This window comes from Dryobates pubescens, chromosome 38 (assembly GCF_014839835.1).
Source record: "Dryobates pubescens isolate bDryPub1 chromosome 38, bDryPub1.pri, whole genome shotgun sequence".
NCBI classification, from domain to species: Eukaryota; Metazoa; Chordata; class Aves; order Piciformes; family Picidae; genus Dryobates; species Dryobates pubescens.
Genome location: NC_071649.1, coordinates 3,005,114 through 3,021,865, shown reverse-complemented (window position 1 = coordinate 3,021,865; position 16,752 = coordinate 3,005,114). Strand labels below are relative to the sequence as shown.

Here is a 16,752-nt window from a genome sequence, read left to right as displayed (position 1 = left end):
GAAAGAGTCCAGGAAAATCTCAGCTTGACTTTAGATGGTTTCAATTTTGCCACCAAGAATGGTTCCAGGTTCACCTTAAATGGCTCTCTGATCTATGGAGCAAGCAGCTGTGTTTGGTACAGGGCAGCGTGATGGACTGTGCATGGCATGAGAGCGCTGTTCGTGCTTCAACCTCGCGAGCATGGCAGAATCTGCAGCTTCAGAGAGAGGAGGACACTCAAGAGTAGAGGCAGCAAGTATTCTCAGCAAATTTAAAGCAAAGGAACATGAACCATTATCTTCCTACGAAAAGCACATGCATCATCTCCCCTTGATTGCTAGGCTCTACGAGCCAAATGTTGCATTGGGATGCTGCACGTGTGCCTGTTTGTTCATTTGAAAGCTCTACAGTCGTAAGAGAAAGGCCAAATACATGTAATTGGTTTCAGCATTCAGAGAAAGACGTTTATGAGGATCAGCATAATGCAAACTTACTCATTCAAATGCTTCTCATGTGCCAGTGTGCACTTGCAGCTCAGAAAGCCAACCAGATCCTGGGCTGCATCAGGAGAAGTGTGGCCAGCAGGTTGAGGTAGGTGATTCTCCCCCTCTGCTCTGGTGAGACCCCACCTGGACCACTGTGTCCAGTTCTGGAGTTAGTACAAGAGGGATCTGGAAGTGCTAGAAGGTGTCCAGAGAAGGGCCATGAGGATGAGCAGAGGGCTGGAGCTGCTCTGCTAGGAGACAGACTGAGAGTTGAGGCTGGTCAGCCTGGAGAGGAGAAGGCTCCAAGGAGACCTAATTGTGGCCTTCTACTGCTGAAGGGGGCTGCAAGAAAGCTGCTGAGAGACTTTTGGGGGTGTCAGGGAGTGATAGGACTGGGGGGGAATGGAGCAAAACTAGAAATGGGTAGATTCAGATTGGATGTTAGGAAGAAGTTGTTCCCCATGAGGGTGGTAAGACACTGGCATAGGTTGCCCAGGGAGGTGGTGGAAGCCTCCTCCCTGGAGGTTTTGAAGGCCAGGCTGGATGTGGCTGTGAGCAACTTGCTGTAGTGTGAGGTGTCCCTGGCCATGGCAGGGGGGTTGGAAGTGGCTGATCCTTGAGGTCCCTTCCAACCCTACCAGTTCTGTGATTCTATATTCCAAAGAAGCTCTGCATATTGGTTCTATACTTTTCTCACAAATAAAATAAGGGAGACCATTTCAGGTTTAAGGGAGCCCTGAGGAATGCATGGAGGATCCCTTTTATTTTAATGGGGCTTACTTGTAGCATCAAATACTCCACTCACCAGTTTTTGTACTGAAGTCAACAGAAATAATTAATGTAATTTCAGAGCCAATCTCTAGTATGTTTTCTGCTGCTTATTGTTATGCCACTGAGAGCTCCAAGTTCAGGACTGAGGTTTCAGCTCCGTGCTGGCTACATACTTTTCTAAATGCATCCACTCATGGGTATCTTGTTGCAGTTTGGCTCTTACAAACCCATTCATTTGCTGTCCTTACTAGTAGTATTTGTTACTAATACCTAGCCCTGGCAAGTGAAAATGTTGAAAATCCAAGTATCTTGTGGAATGTATCATAGAATTGTTAGGGTTGGAAGGGACCTCAAGGATCATCTAGTTCACTAGATCATTATTTTAAAAGACCCTGCTTTAGTTATTGTCCCTCACTGTGAAAAGAAAATCAAGTCGGAACACCTCTGTGTTTGCTGTGTTTAGCAAAAATGTGGTAAGCTTTGGCAATGCCCAATCAAATTAATATTGCATCAGAAGCAAGATCTTGCTCTTTTTCAGTCTTTGCTGTGTCATCAGTCACCTCTGTGGCAAGTTACTCCTGTAGAAAACATGAGGCCAATACTCTTAAAAAACATTGTGTGTTTAAAAAACAAAACAAAACACAAACTCCATCTGTAGACTTCTCAACATTTTAGTCATTTGCAGTTCATTTCCTGTGCTGACTCATGTGGGGGGAAAAAATGCTGTTTTCTACACATTGCAAGCATACTACATACAATTAATGTATTCCCATCCAGCACATCCATATCCTTCTTGTAGTAGTGGCTCCAGAACTGGACACAGCACTCCAGGTGGGGTAGACATGTTTTACAGTGAGGGTGGTGAAACGCTGGCACAGGTTGCTCAGGGATGTGGTAGAAGCCCCACACCTGGAAACATCTAAGGCTAGGCTGGACAGGGCTCTGAGCAGCTTCATCTAGTTGAAGATGTCCCTGCTGACTAAAGGGGGTTGGACTACCTGATCTTTAAGGACTCCTTCCAACCCAAAGCATTCTATGATCCTATGATTTGAGAGACCTGGGTTCTCACTCCAGTCAGTGCTGAATGGCTCTGAGAACCTAAATCACCTTGCACTTGTGAGAATCGGTGTGAGCGAGAGATATTTTGAGGTACACAAACCCACGGCATTCTTTAACATATAGCTGCAAGAACTGATGCAAAGGAAGAATTTTAATGTACCTGCTATCTTGAAATTGAACCTGGCATCTCTTATAGTTTCTATCTTCAGTTAATAACTCCCCATAAGCACAGAGCTTCCCACTTTGGAGAGGAGCCCTGTAAGTCGGGCTGTAAGAAGCCTTCTGGCAGTGTGAAGTACCACATCATCAAACTGTGCAGTATGTAGTTAACTGTTAGTTATCAACTACTCAGGTGTAAATCATGCCACCTGGACTCCACAGATTCCAGAAAGTGGATAGCTTGTCTGTTAAACTACAGATAGTGGGGATGAACAGATGGAACAATGTCTAAACACACTGTCTGCAGCGTAGATGTCTCATCAGTACAACTCCCATTCTTAATGAGCATCACAGGAAGGATCCAACTCATAGAGCCCCACTTGCAGCTACAGAGGGCCACACATGACCCCTGCATTCAAGTAATGTTTTTCTTTGGTTAATAAAGAGTTAAACATACTTTAAAGCAAATACTGGAAGGCAAATATTTAGTCTGTTTATCCTCTGGGAGGGCTTCCTCCTCTGAGATGAGGCAAGAATGTTATCAGTAAATTGGATAATCAGGAGCTGCTTAGCTGAGAAAAGAGGGTGGAAATATATTTTAAATTCTAATTTGTCCTTGAACAGCATCAAGCATGTTGCACATTTGTTACCAGATAATTTTCAAGCTGACTGTAATTTGAGGGAAATAGCTATTAATATGAAACTGCAGTTAATCCCCTGTGAAAAGAGACTTTAAAGATGTTGACCAACATTTGCTGCCTAATTAGACGGAAAACAATAACATTTTGTAGCACATCTATAATCAGTGTTTTAATATCCTGTTGGCCAAGATGATTTTTAACCAAAAACTGCATTGAAAAGCTGCTCACTGGTGGCCAATTGCTCCTGAGATCAGCCCCTGGTGATGCACAGAATGGTAAGCTTCAAGCTTTGTAGAGGCCTAGGGATGAAGTAGGATACAAGATCTGGGGGGTTTATGTCCTGCTGTGTACTTCTCCTGTGATCACACAAGGCACTGAGTATTTTTAGATTACATGCACCTTCCTGAAGCTGACCTGCTAGGACAAGCATTGTTCTTCTATGTTTAGAGTCTTTGCCAGGGTGTCACTGTGAGGTGGGTAATGACATTGCCACGTAGCCAGCACAAACACCATCTAGAAGGGAAATTGATAGGAGCTTCACCTTATTGGGAGCTGCAGAAGCCATAAAATGAGGCAGCTGGCACAAATCCTTTTGCCAGCATGCAGAGTGAAATGCCTGCTCACACTTGCTCGTTGCTGTATTTAATGTAGAAGGATGTCTCAGAGACCAGTGGCTCTTGCAGATCACGTGGAGCATGGCTTGGGGAAGAGTGGCTTGAAAGTTGCTTTGCTGAGAGGGATCTAGGGGTACTTGTTGACAGCTGATGGAAGATGAGCCAGCAGTGTGCTCAGGTGGCCAAGAACACCAATAGCATCTCTGCCTGTATCAGAAGTAGCATGGCCAGCAGGACCAGGGAAAAGGTCTTACCCCTGTACTGGTCACTGCTGAGGCCTCACCTCAAGCAATCTGTTCAGTTTTGGGCTCCTCACTACAAAGCCTTTGAGGTGCTGGAGGGTATCCAGAGAAAGGCAACAAGGCTTCAACACAAGTCCTATGAGGAGGTGGTGAGGGAGCTGGTCTTGCTCGGGCTGGAGAAGAGGAGGTTCAGGGGAGACCTCATTGCTCTCTACAATTACCTGAGGGGAGCTTGTAGCAAGCCAGGGGTTGGGTGCATCTCTCACAGATGTCTTTCAAAATGAACCATCTGGAAATTTTTTAGGCTGTTTCTTAACTAAAGAAAGCAAAGTGGTAGTGAGCTCTTGTCAAGGGTGATACAGTATAAATGCTAATGTGGAGAGGATCTGGACACTGGTTTTATTGAAGAATCAGTGACATCACAGCTTTTACCCTACTTTTTCTCCCCCTCCCTCCCTCTCTGCTGGTCTGAGAAGGCTGGGCAGAGAGCTATGTGTGTTCCTGCTGAAATGCTGCTTGCAGTAACCCGTCTCAAGCACAACTGGCCACGGATCACTACATGTGATCCAAGAGAAGAAACAGTACTGGAGCAGAAGCCTGCATGTGGCCAGATCTTGACCATGAACTGGATTTTAAGTGGAGGCACCTGTAATTATCTTCTGTTGCTGCTTCTTCCAGCTGCATCACTATCAACTCTGAGAGAGGGAGGGAGAGGGATTGTGGCCATGGTAAGTCATACGTCAGCAATTTGTGTGTGAGGCTTTCTGCTGCAGGCTCTGCCTGTCAGTCTGTGCTGACAAAACCCAGGAGCAAGGAGAGCTTGTGCTGGTGTGGGAGTGTTTCTGCTACAGGAGGAAGGAGCCAAAAGCCTCAGTAAGTTTGAAATGTTAGAAGGCCAGCGAGCAAATGGCTATTTACATATCAGAGGGCTTCTCTAACTAAACCTTTTATAGTCCTAATTGATTGTCCTAATCTTCTGCGCACAGCAGCCTCTCATTGCATACCCATTGATGATGGAGCTCTGTAAGCAACAGGCAACATTAGAAAATCCATGAGCAGAGAGGATATTAAATTGCTTTGTTGAGGGCAAAAGTGCTTTGCTGTTCTTTGATTCTATGACTCTTCCTACACTTTCAGCCAGACCAGAGCACTGCTCATCATTTCACAGCATAGCTCTTGTTCAGATGCTTGTTGTCTTTTTCCCAACTCCAATAGAATAGAATAGAATAGACCAGACCAGACCAGGTTGGAAGAGAACTTCAAGATCATCGTGTCCAACCTATCATCCAACACCACCTAATCAACTAAACCATGCAACCAAGCATCCTATCAAGTCTCCTCCTGAACCCTTCCAGTGATGGTGACTCCACCACCTCTTTGGGCAGCCCATTCCAATGGGCAATCACTCTCTCTGTGTAAAACTTCCTCCTAACCTCCAGCCTAAACCTCCCCTGGTGCAGCCTGAGACTGTCCTTGTGGATGGGCACCACGTTGGCCAGCTTCCAGTCTTCTGAGACGTCTCCAGTGAGCCAGAACTGCTGAAAAATGATGGAGAGTGGCCTGGCCAGCTCATCTGCCAGCACTCTCAGCACCCTAGGATGGATCCCATCTGGTCCCATGGACTTGTGGGGATCCAAGAGGCTGAGGCGATCTCTAATTAGCCCCTCCTGGAACAGAGGGAAACTATGCTGCTCCCTGGCTCCTTCTGCCAGCTCTGCAGGCCAGCTGTCTGGAAGACATGGTACAAGGCCTCCAAAAGATGAAGATTTTCTTACACATAAGTGGCCCTACAAAATTCAACTGCTTTTTTCAAAGTGTTTCAAAACACAGAAGAGGAGGCAGGACTTTTCATTTCAGCACATGAGAGCACATTTAAGGTGCAAACAGCCTGAGTCTGCCTACACGGAGATCTTAGTTGAGATCTGACTTTCATCATCTTTGTCTCAAGAAGAGTTACTGAGCACACTCTGTTCACTGAGGCAAAGATCAGCCACTCATCTCTGTTTGTCCCTCCTTGGCACACCACTTGTCAGTTGGGAGGTAATTTCAACCCACCACACCACTCCATGTTTTGTCTCTTCATGTTCCCTTGCTCTTCCGTGTTCAGCTCTGGCACCACCATCATCTCTGAAGCAGTTCAGCATCACATTCCTTAGGCAATTCTCCTTTGAGCTGTTTTCCTTCTGAGCAGAGCAGCTTGGTACAAAGACCTCCAAGCACAGTCTCAGGAGTGAGCAAAGGAGGTATTGAGATACCAGCATCAGTCTGTTTGGAGTAAAGAACCTTAGATATGATATATTGTGTTTGGGTTTTAGAGAGCTGGGAGCTTTTCCTTTGATGATAGTTAGCTGTTGGTTTATTTATCACAGCATTCCAGCATCTTAATTAACATTTAGCTGATAAAAAGCCCCGAGGTGATATTTTAAGACATATGTAGGTGGATGTTTCCTTTCAGGGACAGACATTTATAGCAAAGCTGTTGAATATGTGAAAAGTGCATTGCAACAAACCTCTTGTGGCCTCACAGCAGCGAGTTTCATCCTCTTGTGATCAACAGGCATCAAGAATGAGAATCACTTTTTCACCAAAAGGCAGGAAAGGCCTATGTGCATTTTAAGTAATTCTCGTTGTTCCTGAACCACAGAATAAAAAGTCTGGCAACACTGGAAGTTCTTTGTCAAGGAGTTACAGACTTGGTTTGCAATAAGGATGAAGGCATTTCCCCTTGCTGATATGTATGATTTAAAACCATGAAGTTAGAAAGGACTTTATTTCTGCAGGGACATTTTTCATCTCTGTTAGAGCCTTGTACAAAACCCTGCCTGTTACTGCTCGAGTTTTTTCTCAGCATGCTGTTTTCTAAAGAAAGCTGTGTCACTAGGAAGTCACTTCTAATTTTATGCACTGTTTTGTAGCCTGCCTACACACAAGGCAAATTTCCTTGCTATTTAAACATTGGATATTGTTGTGTGGGGAAATTGTGTAGGCTAGACACTCAAACAGACCCACACCTCTCAGTGACATGTAATCTAAAACTCAATCATTTGTCAGGGCAGGTGCCATGGCTGGTCCTATTCAACAGAACATAAATACAGATGTCCCAGCTTCTCTCCACACCCCATTTGGCTCAGACTGGCACAAGATGGACTCAGGGCAATGGGGTCAGGTCCAGACCTGGCAGCTTGGTGCCAGATGGAAAGATTCCTTCTGCATCTCCTATGTGTTGTTGGACATCCTTGTACAGTGTAGCCCCATCCCAAGGAGCTACTGTTTTACCCTACCCACAGCACATTTTGAGCTGGCAGATTTAAATGTAAAACAAACAAACAAACACCCCCCCAATAAACCAAAATTCACCCCAAACAAACAAACCAATCCCACCCACAACAAATACTCAACTTACTAAAGAGTAAAACTTTTGATGTCAACCCTGTGCTGCTGCTGTTCACACACACACACAAGCCTAAATAAGATGTTTTGCTTAGTTTTCTCTGTGTGTTTTGAACATTTCCCTCCCATATGTCTATTATTCATGCACGGAGTGCCTGTACCCAGTGTGCAACTGCATGTAAACTATCTAGTCAGGTCAAAACAGGATGATAGCCAGAGAGTGCAATTTCATCTCCTCAAAAAAAATAAAAAAGGAAAATGGATCCTCTTAAATCATCAAAATGACAATGCAAAGGGCTGCCATAAGAGATTTGTCTGTGGGTCACTCAGGAACGATACACAGCAGTCCACAAAATTATGATGTCCTCCTCTTTTATTTTCATCTCTTTTTTTAGACAACCCATGCAGTCCTCTCTTTATCAGTGGCAAGTGCAATAGGAAGGTGGCTAATAGTAGAATAGAATTGAATAGAATTAACCAGGTTGGAAAAGACCTTCAAGACCACCCAGTCCAACCTATCACCCAACACCATCTCATCAACTAAACCATGGCACCAAGTGCCTCCTCCAGGCTCCTCTTGAACACCTCCAGTGATGGTGGTTCCACCACCTCCCTGGGCAGCACATTCCCATGGCCAATCTCTCTTTCTATGAAGAACTTCTTTCTAACATCCAGCATAAACCTCCCCTGGCACAGCTTGAGACTGTGTCCTCTTGTTCTGTTGGAGTGATAATGGTAACAAGAATTTAGTGAGGTGGGTGTTTGTATATCAGTCCACACACCTGGCAGCTGTGTGCCCACCAAGTTGCATTATCAGTCAAGCATCAGATGGCAGTGACTTCCAGAGGTCAGCCAGGGAAATCTGGGTTCAGACTTTGTTCTGTAGCTCTCCTGATGGCCAGCAGACAATCTGAGCCACTGACCTCTTCACAATGTCAGCCAATGGAGCCCCAGCATCAGTTAAGAAGAGGCAGAAGAAGGGTGCTAGAAGTTAGGACAGAGAAAGGGTGAATTTCCCAGGCAACTGAGGAGGCTGAAGGGCAAGCAGAAGGATTCCCAGTTCATCCTTACAAACCAAATGAATTGTGAGATTTAGCCTCCAGATTCTTACCTTTAAAGCTGTGGGTGTCTCTGCTCTACCCACAGCTCTTGGCTGTGGCAGAGTAGGGGAAGGGAGAGGCCAAGCACTTGTCCAGCAGCAGCCAGCTGCAAGAGCAGAACATAGCCATGGAGGAATCCTTACAAAGTCTCCCTTTGAGCATCAGAGCTTTTACACAAAAACAATTAGTTGATATGAAGGAGAGGGCAGGAGAGGAGGATGCAAAAAGGCCTAGAGATGACTGCAAGGGCCCCAGTGCCATTTCAGGGACTTTCCTTTCTCCTTCTAAGGTGACATCCTGAAGCCTTCACTGCTGCAATGCTGGCCCAGCTTGCTTAAAATTCTCCTTTTCCCATGAATTTTGGCATGGAGACAGCACTCTGGTGACAATCACAAATGCTCCTGGGGAGGAAGGGGCAAGACACTCATTATTTTTATCAGCCTCCCACAGCAGAATTTGGAGCTCTGTGGGAAATCTGTAATTTTAAATGTGTTTATTTATGAAAGTTTTAAATCAAAACAATTTCTGACTGGCATGTTCCTCTCAGCTACAAGGATAGAAAATAGTGGTTGGGTCATAGCTGGAGCAGCTGGAGGTGACAGCCTTCTGTGGCTCTCTCCCTTCTTTCTCTCTTTTATAAACCCAAATGTTTTTATTCTGTCCTTTGTTGTTTGTTGTGTGGGGTTTCTTTCCTTTCACTTCAGCATGAGTGCCTAATATAGTTATCTTTATGCAGTCAGTGTAAAATCATGTTGTTACCAACATTTGCAGGTTTGTTTCAGATTTCTCCAGGCTGTGGGGCTCATTTTCCCTCTCCAGCTATTAATCTTGTGTCGAGCCTCGAAACAACAGGCAGGAAAGCATCAGCCAACTGCGCAGGGGCCAAGAGGATCATAAAGGTTCCCTTTGCGTGTGTTAGACAAACAGAATCCTCATTTGCATTCCTGAAGATAAATGTCACTCTCCTGAAATGCAGAGTAGTTGCTGACTTACTTTTATAGGAGAGCCAAACATGAGGACTTGGAATCAAATTCTGCCTCCGTCTCTTTCTGCCCACAAATCTTCCTGTTCACTATATGTTGAGGTGCTCTGTTTCCATTTAGGCTTCCTCTCTAAAAAGGCTTAGATTTACAGAAGTCATGCAGCGTGTCCTTTGGTTAATATTTAAGGTCAGTTTATCAGAACAGTTTAAGATTCAATTTTCTGGGGCTGTTCTGGAAACCCTAGCCACCCGTTTAGCTATTCAAATGGGAGCTGACCCAGTCAGGGAGTATTTCTAGCAAGGTGTTATTAAACATGACCTGCTTTTCAAAGCAATCTGTCCTTCCAGGGCCAGGTGTCTGGGTACATTAGCTGGTATCTAAAGGAAAATGACTGTGGTAGAGCCTCCCTCATTTGGAAGTTTATTTAAGAGCTGCTCAGATACCCTGACATGAAGTTTCCTTATTTGCTTCCAGTGAAGCCCTGCTGCTTCTGCCAGGTTTGACTTTTTCATTTGCAAAAGAAAGAACAGACTGAGATGATTTATAGCTAGATGAATGCACAGGGCATGGAGGACATACATGCAAATGTATGTGTGAGTAGATTTTTTTCCCCTCTATGAATTTCATGACTCCATTGACAGTCATGTTTATGAGCACTACAAGCTAAACATGCCTGGTACTTTCCACTCTAAACCTGCAGGTTTAGTAGCTTGCAGTTTTTACAGCTTGGACACCAGCATCTAGGCCAAATAGTGCCCTAGCAGTAACACCTCTGACAGCTGTCCCCATTATTCCCTAAAGTGGGAGCCATCCTATCCCAAGTTTTGACAAACATGCTCATATTGCAAGGCATAAAGAGACATAGACATTGGGCCTGCAGGAAAGCTTTTCATTGCCTGGTATTTGGAATTAATGTAATATGGTACTCAAGAGATCACAGACTCACAGAATGGTAAAGGTTGGAAGGAAGACCACCAAGTGCAACCCCCTTGCCAAAGCAGGATCACCTAGGGCAGGTCACACAGGAATGCATCCAGGTGGGTCTTTCAAGTTTCAAGAGAAGGAGGCACTCTCCAGGCAGCCTGCTCCAGGGTTCTGTCCCCCTTAACAGCAAAGAAGTTTTTCTTCACGTTGAGGTGGAACCTCCTGTTTACCAGTTTGCATCTGCTGCCTCTCATCCTGTCGCAGGACACCACTAAAAAGGTATTAGCACCTTCTTGCCTCCCACCCTTCAGGTACTTGTAAACATTAACAAGATCCCTTCTCAGCCTTCTCTTCTCCAGACTGAACTACCCCAGGTCTTATGCCCCAAATGATGCTGAAGGGTACACATCGACCAGTGAAAGCTAAAAACTATTGAAAAGAGCTGCCCCTTCTTTCCACACTGCCCACCCTGTTCAGTGGATGGTGTTCCCAGAGTGGAAATAGTGCCAATCACATCCCTAGACTGCAATAAAACACTGGCTGAGCAGAACCTTTGTTTTGGCATGCTCAGCATGTGACAATTTGGTTAAGTAATTTTAGTAAGCATCTTTGGAGATGGGAGTGGGAGGGGTGATTGTTTTGTGAAGGTAATAACAAAGAGTTCATCAAGCTGTTGGTCTACTCCCCCTTTGAATTAAAACCAGGGAAAAAATGGTTAGGGTACTCCAAGCCTAGATGAATTGCTGAGCTTTTAGTTCCACTCTTTCTGATCCACCACAAGTGGACATTATTCCTGGTGGGCTAAGACATTTCAGTGACTACTTTATACCAATGGCTTCCAGCTGCACTTTAAGGTTAGCATAAGGGGATTTCTGCTGGAGGGAATGGATGGTAGGCTGCAAGCAGGCTGTGAGCTATTTAGGGGGACAGGAAGCAAACAAAGGGGTAATGGTCAGGCTTGCAGGTCACCAAAATATGTTCAGCAGAGGTCCCTGAGGAGAGTCAGTATCCCAGACTACATTACTTCTGCAGGAGCACATCCAGATGCTGTTGTGGCCATCTCAAAGGTGAACTTTCTCCGTGCTCTTCCCTTGCCCCATGCTTCAGTCTACAGAAAGATTAACCCCGAGGGAATAAGCACAGCACAGCACAGAGAGTCTTTCCACTCCAAACAAGCCCTGGTAGCCTATGGGAGATAAGTCAAATGATACAAATTCCCCTCAGCTTGCCTGCCCCGTTGTGGTGAAGGTGTGAGTGTCCTTGCCATTGTCATCAGCATTTACTTTAGTCATTAACGCCACCTCTTTTGTACCCGTTCATCTATGTTCAGACCAAATTCCTAGATTTCCTGTGCTCTCTGGGAAAATGTATTAGCAGATAACATCTGAGCACCTTGCTATACCCTGTGCCACTCCTTCAGGCATAATGAAGTACCTCTTACCCCAGCATGACTGTAGGACTGTTGCTGTACTTACTCAGCTTTACATAACTTGCTTGCAAGATCCATGTTCTGCCTGCCTTTCCCCCCTTTTCAAACTACCAGAGTACCTTCCCAAACTAGCCCCACTGGGGCAACTGCAATATCAGCAAGCTTGCTTACATGGGAGGCCAAAGCCTGATGCAATGGGTAAAACCTTGCTCTCACTTACACCTGTATTGTATATGTATCTTCTCCATAATGTGAGCTGAGGCACAGCCACAGGAATCTCAGGAGCTTTTGGATCAGATGCATTGCAAATGCAGAGTTGCCTAATCTCTGGCGTGCAGCTTTGAGATAGTTTAGCCACGATTCTCTGAGGAAGATTGATTTGGTGTGATGGAGATCAGAAACTGAAGAAGAAATAATTATCCTGGGGAAGAAAAAGAAAATCTGCCTTGTAGAAATGCCATCTTAAGAGCTTGAGATATGGTAGTTAAGTGCAAATACAGAATAAATGCTGCTTCTTTAAGCCCTTTAGTTATTCCACAGTGGGAGGCAGGGAGTTACATGCAAATTATTTCCAAGCTGCCTAATCCCACAGTAAACCAAGTAGTTAGAAGTGACAATGACTTAAAGATTGAAGCTTTTGGTAGTTAAAGGGAATTTAATTTTTATTTGAAAAGACTTCTTGTAAACTCAAGTGTTTGAAATACTTTTCCTCTCTCTGAGGCCACTGCTTACCTACTAACAGGTAACAAATGACCTTCAGCAGCAGAAATATAGAGTTGTTCTTTTATCATGTATTGTCTTACTCATTTTGACATGAGCTGGGTCTCTTTAGCCTGGAGCAGAAGATCCTGAGGGGTGCCTTCACTCATGTTGATGTGCAGGGCAGTGTCAGGAGGATGGAGCCAGGCTCACTGTCCCTGGAGGTGTTCAAGAGGGCACTGGATGTGGCACTTGAAGCCATGGCTTAGTTAGTCATGAGGTGTTGGGTGATAGGTTGGACTTGATGATCTCTGAAGTCTTTTCCAACCTTATTGATCCTATGAGTCTATGATTCTATGATTCTGCTCAAGGATGTCCAATGGCAGGACAAGGGGCAATGGGTGCAAGCTGGAGCAGAGGAGGTTCCATGGGAACATAAGGAAAAACTTTTGCCTTGTGAGGGTGACAGAGCCCTGGAGCAGGCTGCCCAGAGAGGTTATGGGGTCTCCTCTTGTCTTCTGCCTGGATGCATTCCTGTATGACCTGCTCTAGGTGATCCTTCTCTGGCAGGGGGGTTGGACAGGATGAGCTTTCAAGGTCCCTTCCAACCCCTAACTTCCTGTGAGTCTTTGTGATTCTGTGACCGATGGTTTCTGCTTTGAAGGAGCTGGGGTTTGACTGTTGAAGGTAGCACAGGTACCTTGCATTCATTGTGCACAGCATTTTGGCGAGCAGTTCCCTCGACAAACGTGTGGCTCTTGTGATCATGTGGTTACAAAACGTAAGGACCAAGGTCTGCCTCATAATGTGAACACTGAGATGGGTGGAAGGAAAGCTGGGAGAGGCTTACTGCCTTTTCAGCTGAATCCCAGGAATAACTTGGCACAGCAAGCAAGAGTTATGTCAGTGCAGACCAGCATGGAAATAGAATTAGATACAATGTAAGCACTGACGCCAAATCCCTGTTGTATAGGCAAAGTGTGATGTCATTGTCCCTTTTATTTTTCCTTCCACTCTATAAATATAATGAAAGAAAATGTGGAGGAAATGCTGTGTTTCCTCACTGTGTCAGTGGCTGATCACCAGGAAGGCTGATTCATAGCTTCACGATCAGCTAAGAACAGCACAGAAATCAATACTAGTTTGAGCACGTGCTAGTGAGAGGAAACCAGACCTGGAAAGTTCCTCACAGCACAGTGATCAGAGTGCAGCCACACTGAAGAGAAAAAGTGAAAACAAACAAAAACACAACAAAAAATCTAGGGATGTGTTCTTCTAGCAAATCCTCTGTTTGCTAGGGAAAAAGAATGGAGGAATGAGGCAAGATGCCTGCATTAAACTGAGCAGCAAAGTGCCCTGTGTGGGTTCAACTGAGCAGAGCCAGGCAGGCAACTAGCAGGGGGCAGATGGTGACCCTACTCCAGGGTGCTTAACCCCATTCACACTCCATCTCTCCAGCAGTCTCAGCAGGGAGGAAGGGAGGATGTCAGTTCCTTCTCCTGCAAGAACCACACAAGTGAAACATCTGAGCCTGGCCCCCTGCAACCATCTCTAGCTCCTCCTGCCTCCTTCTGTCTGACTGTCTTGGTTTGAGTGGACAGAAAGCTATTTTAACCCTCCACCAACAAAGGAGAGAAAATGCTCTCACAGAATTGGAAATTTAAATGGAAATACTGTTCACAAATGCAGACAGAAATACAAAATACACAAATTCATATTCAGCTCAGTTCTCCACCTGGGCTGTTTTCCCAAAACCTCACTAGGCCAAAACCTTCCCCCCAGCTGGACCAAAACCCAGGTCTCAATGTAATGTCTGTGTACACAGCGGGTGATGGGAATGAAATAACAAAGATTATGCTTTCCTGTGTCCACCTCCTTGCACTTCTCTGGTACTTGGGGGACTTTCAACTCCATGGTTAAGACATCCAGTCTTAAACCCACAACAGACTTGAAAGTGGCCACTTCAGGGATCTCTTGCCCTGAAAGCTGTCCTGCAGGGCTCAGGTTTTGTTGCTGACTGGCTGAGCCCTGCCCTACAGCGCTTCTTTGAGGCACGGCATTTCACTGAATGAAGCCAGCAGCACATCCATGGCAGTGACTGCACAAATAGCCAGGAGCTACAGGAGTACTTTCAGATGCAGAACCTCTTCTGACTAATTTTTCTATCATGTCTGACTAATAAGGGGTGGTTAAAATGTCAAGAGCTTTTGGGGTGGGTTTTCTTTTTATTACTACCTTGTTCCTTACTCACTCACACAGTAGATGCTAATGAGCTGACACATTGTTTACTCATTCTCTTTATACAGTCAGGTGGGGATAAAAGAGCTGGTGTAGCTTAACTGTAACTTAGGAAGTCTTATGAGTGCATGAATAAGAGTTCTTTTTGCCTGGAAGCAAACAGACCTGGCTTTGTCATTGCAAAACTGCTGTTGTCCAAGTGGAAGTCTGCTTCTGCAAGGCAAACTTCTCCTGAAGGTTCATGTTGGGTAATAGGTTGGACTTGATGATTTCAAAGGTCTTTTCCAACCTAGTTAATTCTGTGATTCCCTACCTGTGGCACTGAACTTTTCCACTCACAGTGAAGGAGGTGAAGGTCAGGCCCATGGACTGCTTGCTGCCACACACAGGGATGTGCAAAGAGCCATTCCCTGCACCCTTTGTGCAAGTGACAGCAGCAGTCCCTTGGCTCCTAGGTAGGCAATGGGGAGGGAACTGGCTTATCACACACTTCTGAAGCTACCTCTCATCCCTAAAAACCTTGTTCCCCATTAGTGGTCTGGCTTCCCAGGGCAGCTTCAGAGCCTGGGTGGTCTTTCAGTAGCTCCCTCTGCCATGCATGGCCCTCAGGCCAAGCCCTTTCAAAATAGCAGTGCTGATGGTTTTGAGGCAGACACCTCACTGATAAGGCTATCATACAACAGAGCATAATCCAATATGTATCTAAAGGCAGCAATAGCCTAGGAGGAGAATCTGGGAGAGAAAGGCTTCAAATGGAGACATTACAAAGAAAATGTGAATATATTAAAAAAAATCCCAGGGAAGCTAGAGAATGCTGCAACTGCTTGTTCAGGTCATTTGCTACATGTGTGGAAACTGTTGATTCTGACTTACTAGATCCTTTCCCTGCACTTCCCAGGGACAACTGCTAAGCATGGACTGCGCTGCAAGGCTTGCAAGATGAGCATCCACCACAAGTGTGCAGACAGCATTGGACAGCAGCGCTGCATGGGCAAGCTGGTAAGTGAGCAGGGCAGGGCAGCAAGTGCCATGGGAGACACCAGCTTGTGCTGGGGCCACCTACTTTGTGGGCCTGATGCCCTGACTGGCATTTAGCTGGTGCATGAGCACAACTGATACCAGGTCTCCTTACCGAGGTGGGAAAAGTAAAGCCAGGTAGTGTCCTATCATCAGCTTGGGTAATTGCTACTACTCAAAAACCTGAATGTAATGTAAACCCTTCCAACCCCTAACATCCTGGGATCCTGGGAACCTTCTCAGAATGATTTTTAGCGTGCCACAGGGCACTGTTATTTGCCATATTGTGATATTCTTTAATGGTATAGCTTGAGTTGGTGACATTTGTTTCTTTACAAATGAACATTGAGAGGGCTTCTGGTGATGACTGGGGGAGCTGTTTGACCTTGCAAGACAAGACCAAAAAAATAAAACCCCAGAAAAAGCAGGGGAAGATGCAGTCAGTCAGCAACAAACCTTAGAAAAACCTGCAGAAAGACTCTTAAGTTCCTTGGGTTTCACAGGTGCCTACATGGGAACACATGGCTTTGGTGCTGGGGTAAGGAAGGGTAGCCACATATTTAGCCTACATGGGAACACATGGCTTTGGTGCTAGGGTGAGGAAGGGTAGCCACATATTTAGCCTACATGGGAACACGTGGCTTTGGTGCTAGGGTGAGGAAGGGTAGCCACATATTTAGCCTACATGGGAACACATGGCTTTGGTGCTAGGGTGAGGGAGGGTAGCCACATATTTAGCCTACATGGGAACACATGGCTTTGGTGCTAGGGTGAGGAAGGGTAGCCACATATTTAGCCTACATGGGAACACATGGCTTTGGTGCTAGGGTGAGGAAGGGTAGCCACATATTTAGCCTACATGGGAACACGTGGCTTTGGTGCTAGGGTGAGGGAGGGTAGCCACATATTTAGCCTACATGGGAACACGTGGCTTTGGTGCTAGGGTGAGGGAGGGTAGCCACATATTTAGCCTACATGGGAACACATGGCTTTGGTGCTAGGGTGAGGGAGGGTAGCCACA

At 45.6% G+C, this 16,752-nt stretch overlaps 1 protein-coding gene across 1 annotated transcript in view; it reads left to right on the top strand.

Moving 5' to 3' along the window:
* STAC (SH3 and cysteine rich domain) overlaps window positions 1–16,752 on the top strand; it is a 74,158-nt gene that overhangs the window by 32,453 nt on the left and 24,953 nt on the right. Inside the window, exon 3 of the mRNA XM_054177124.1 lies at window positions 15,613–15,713. Coding sequence (XP_054033099.1) covers window positions 15,613–15,713 — 101 coding nt within the window. The remainder of the gene's footprint in view (window positions 1–15,612; window positions 15,714–16,752) is intronic.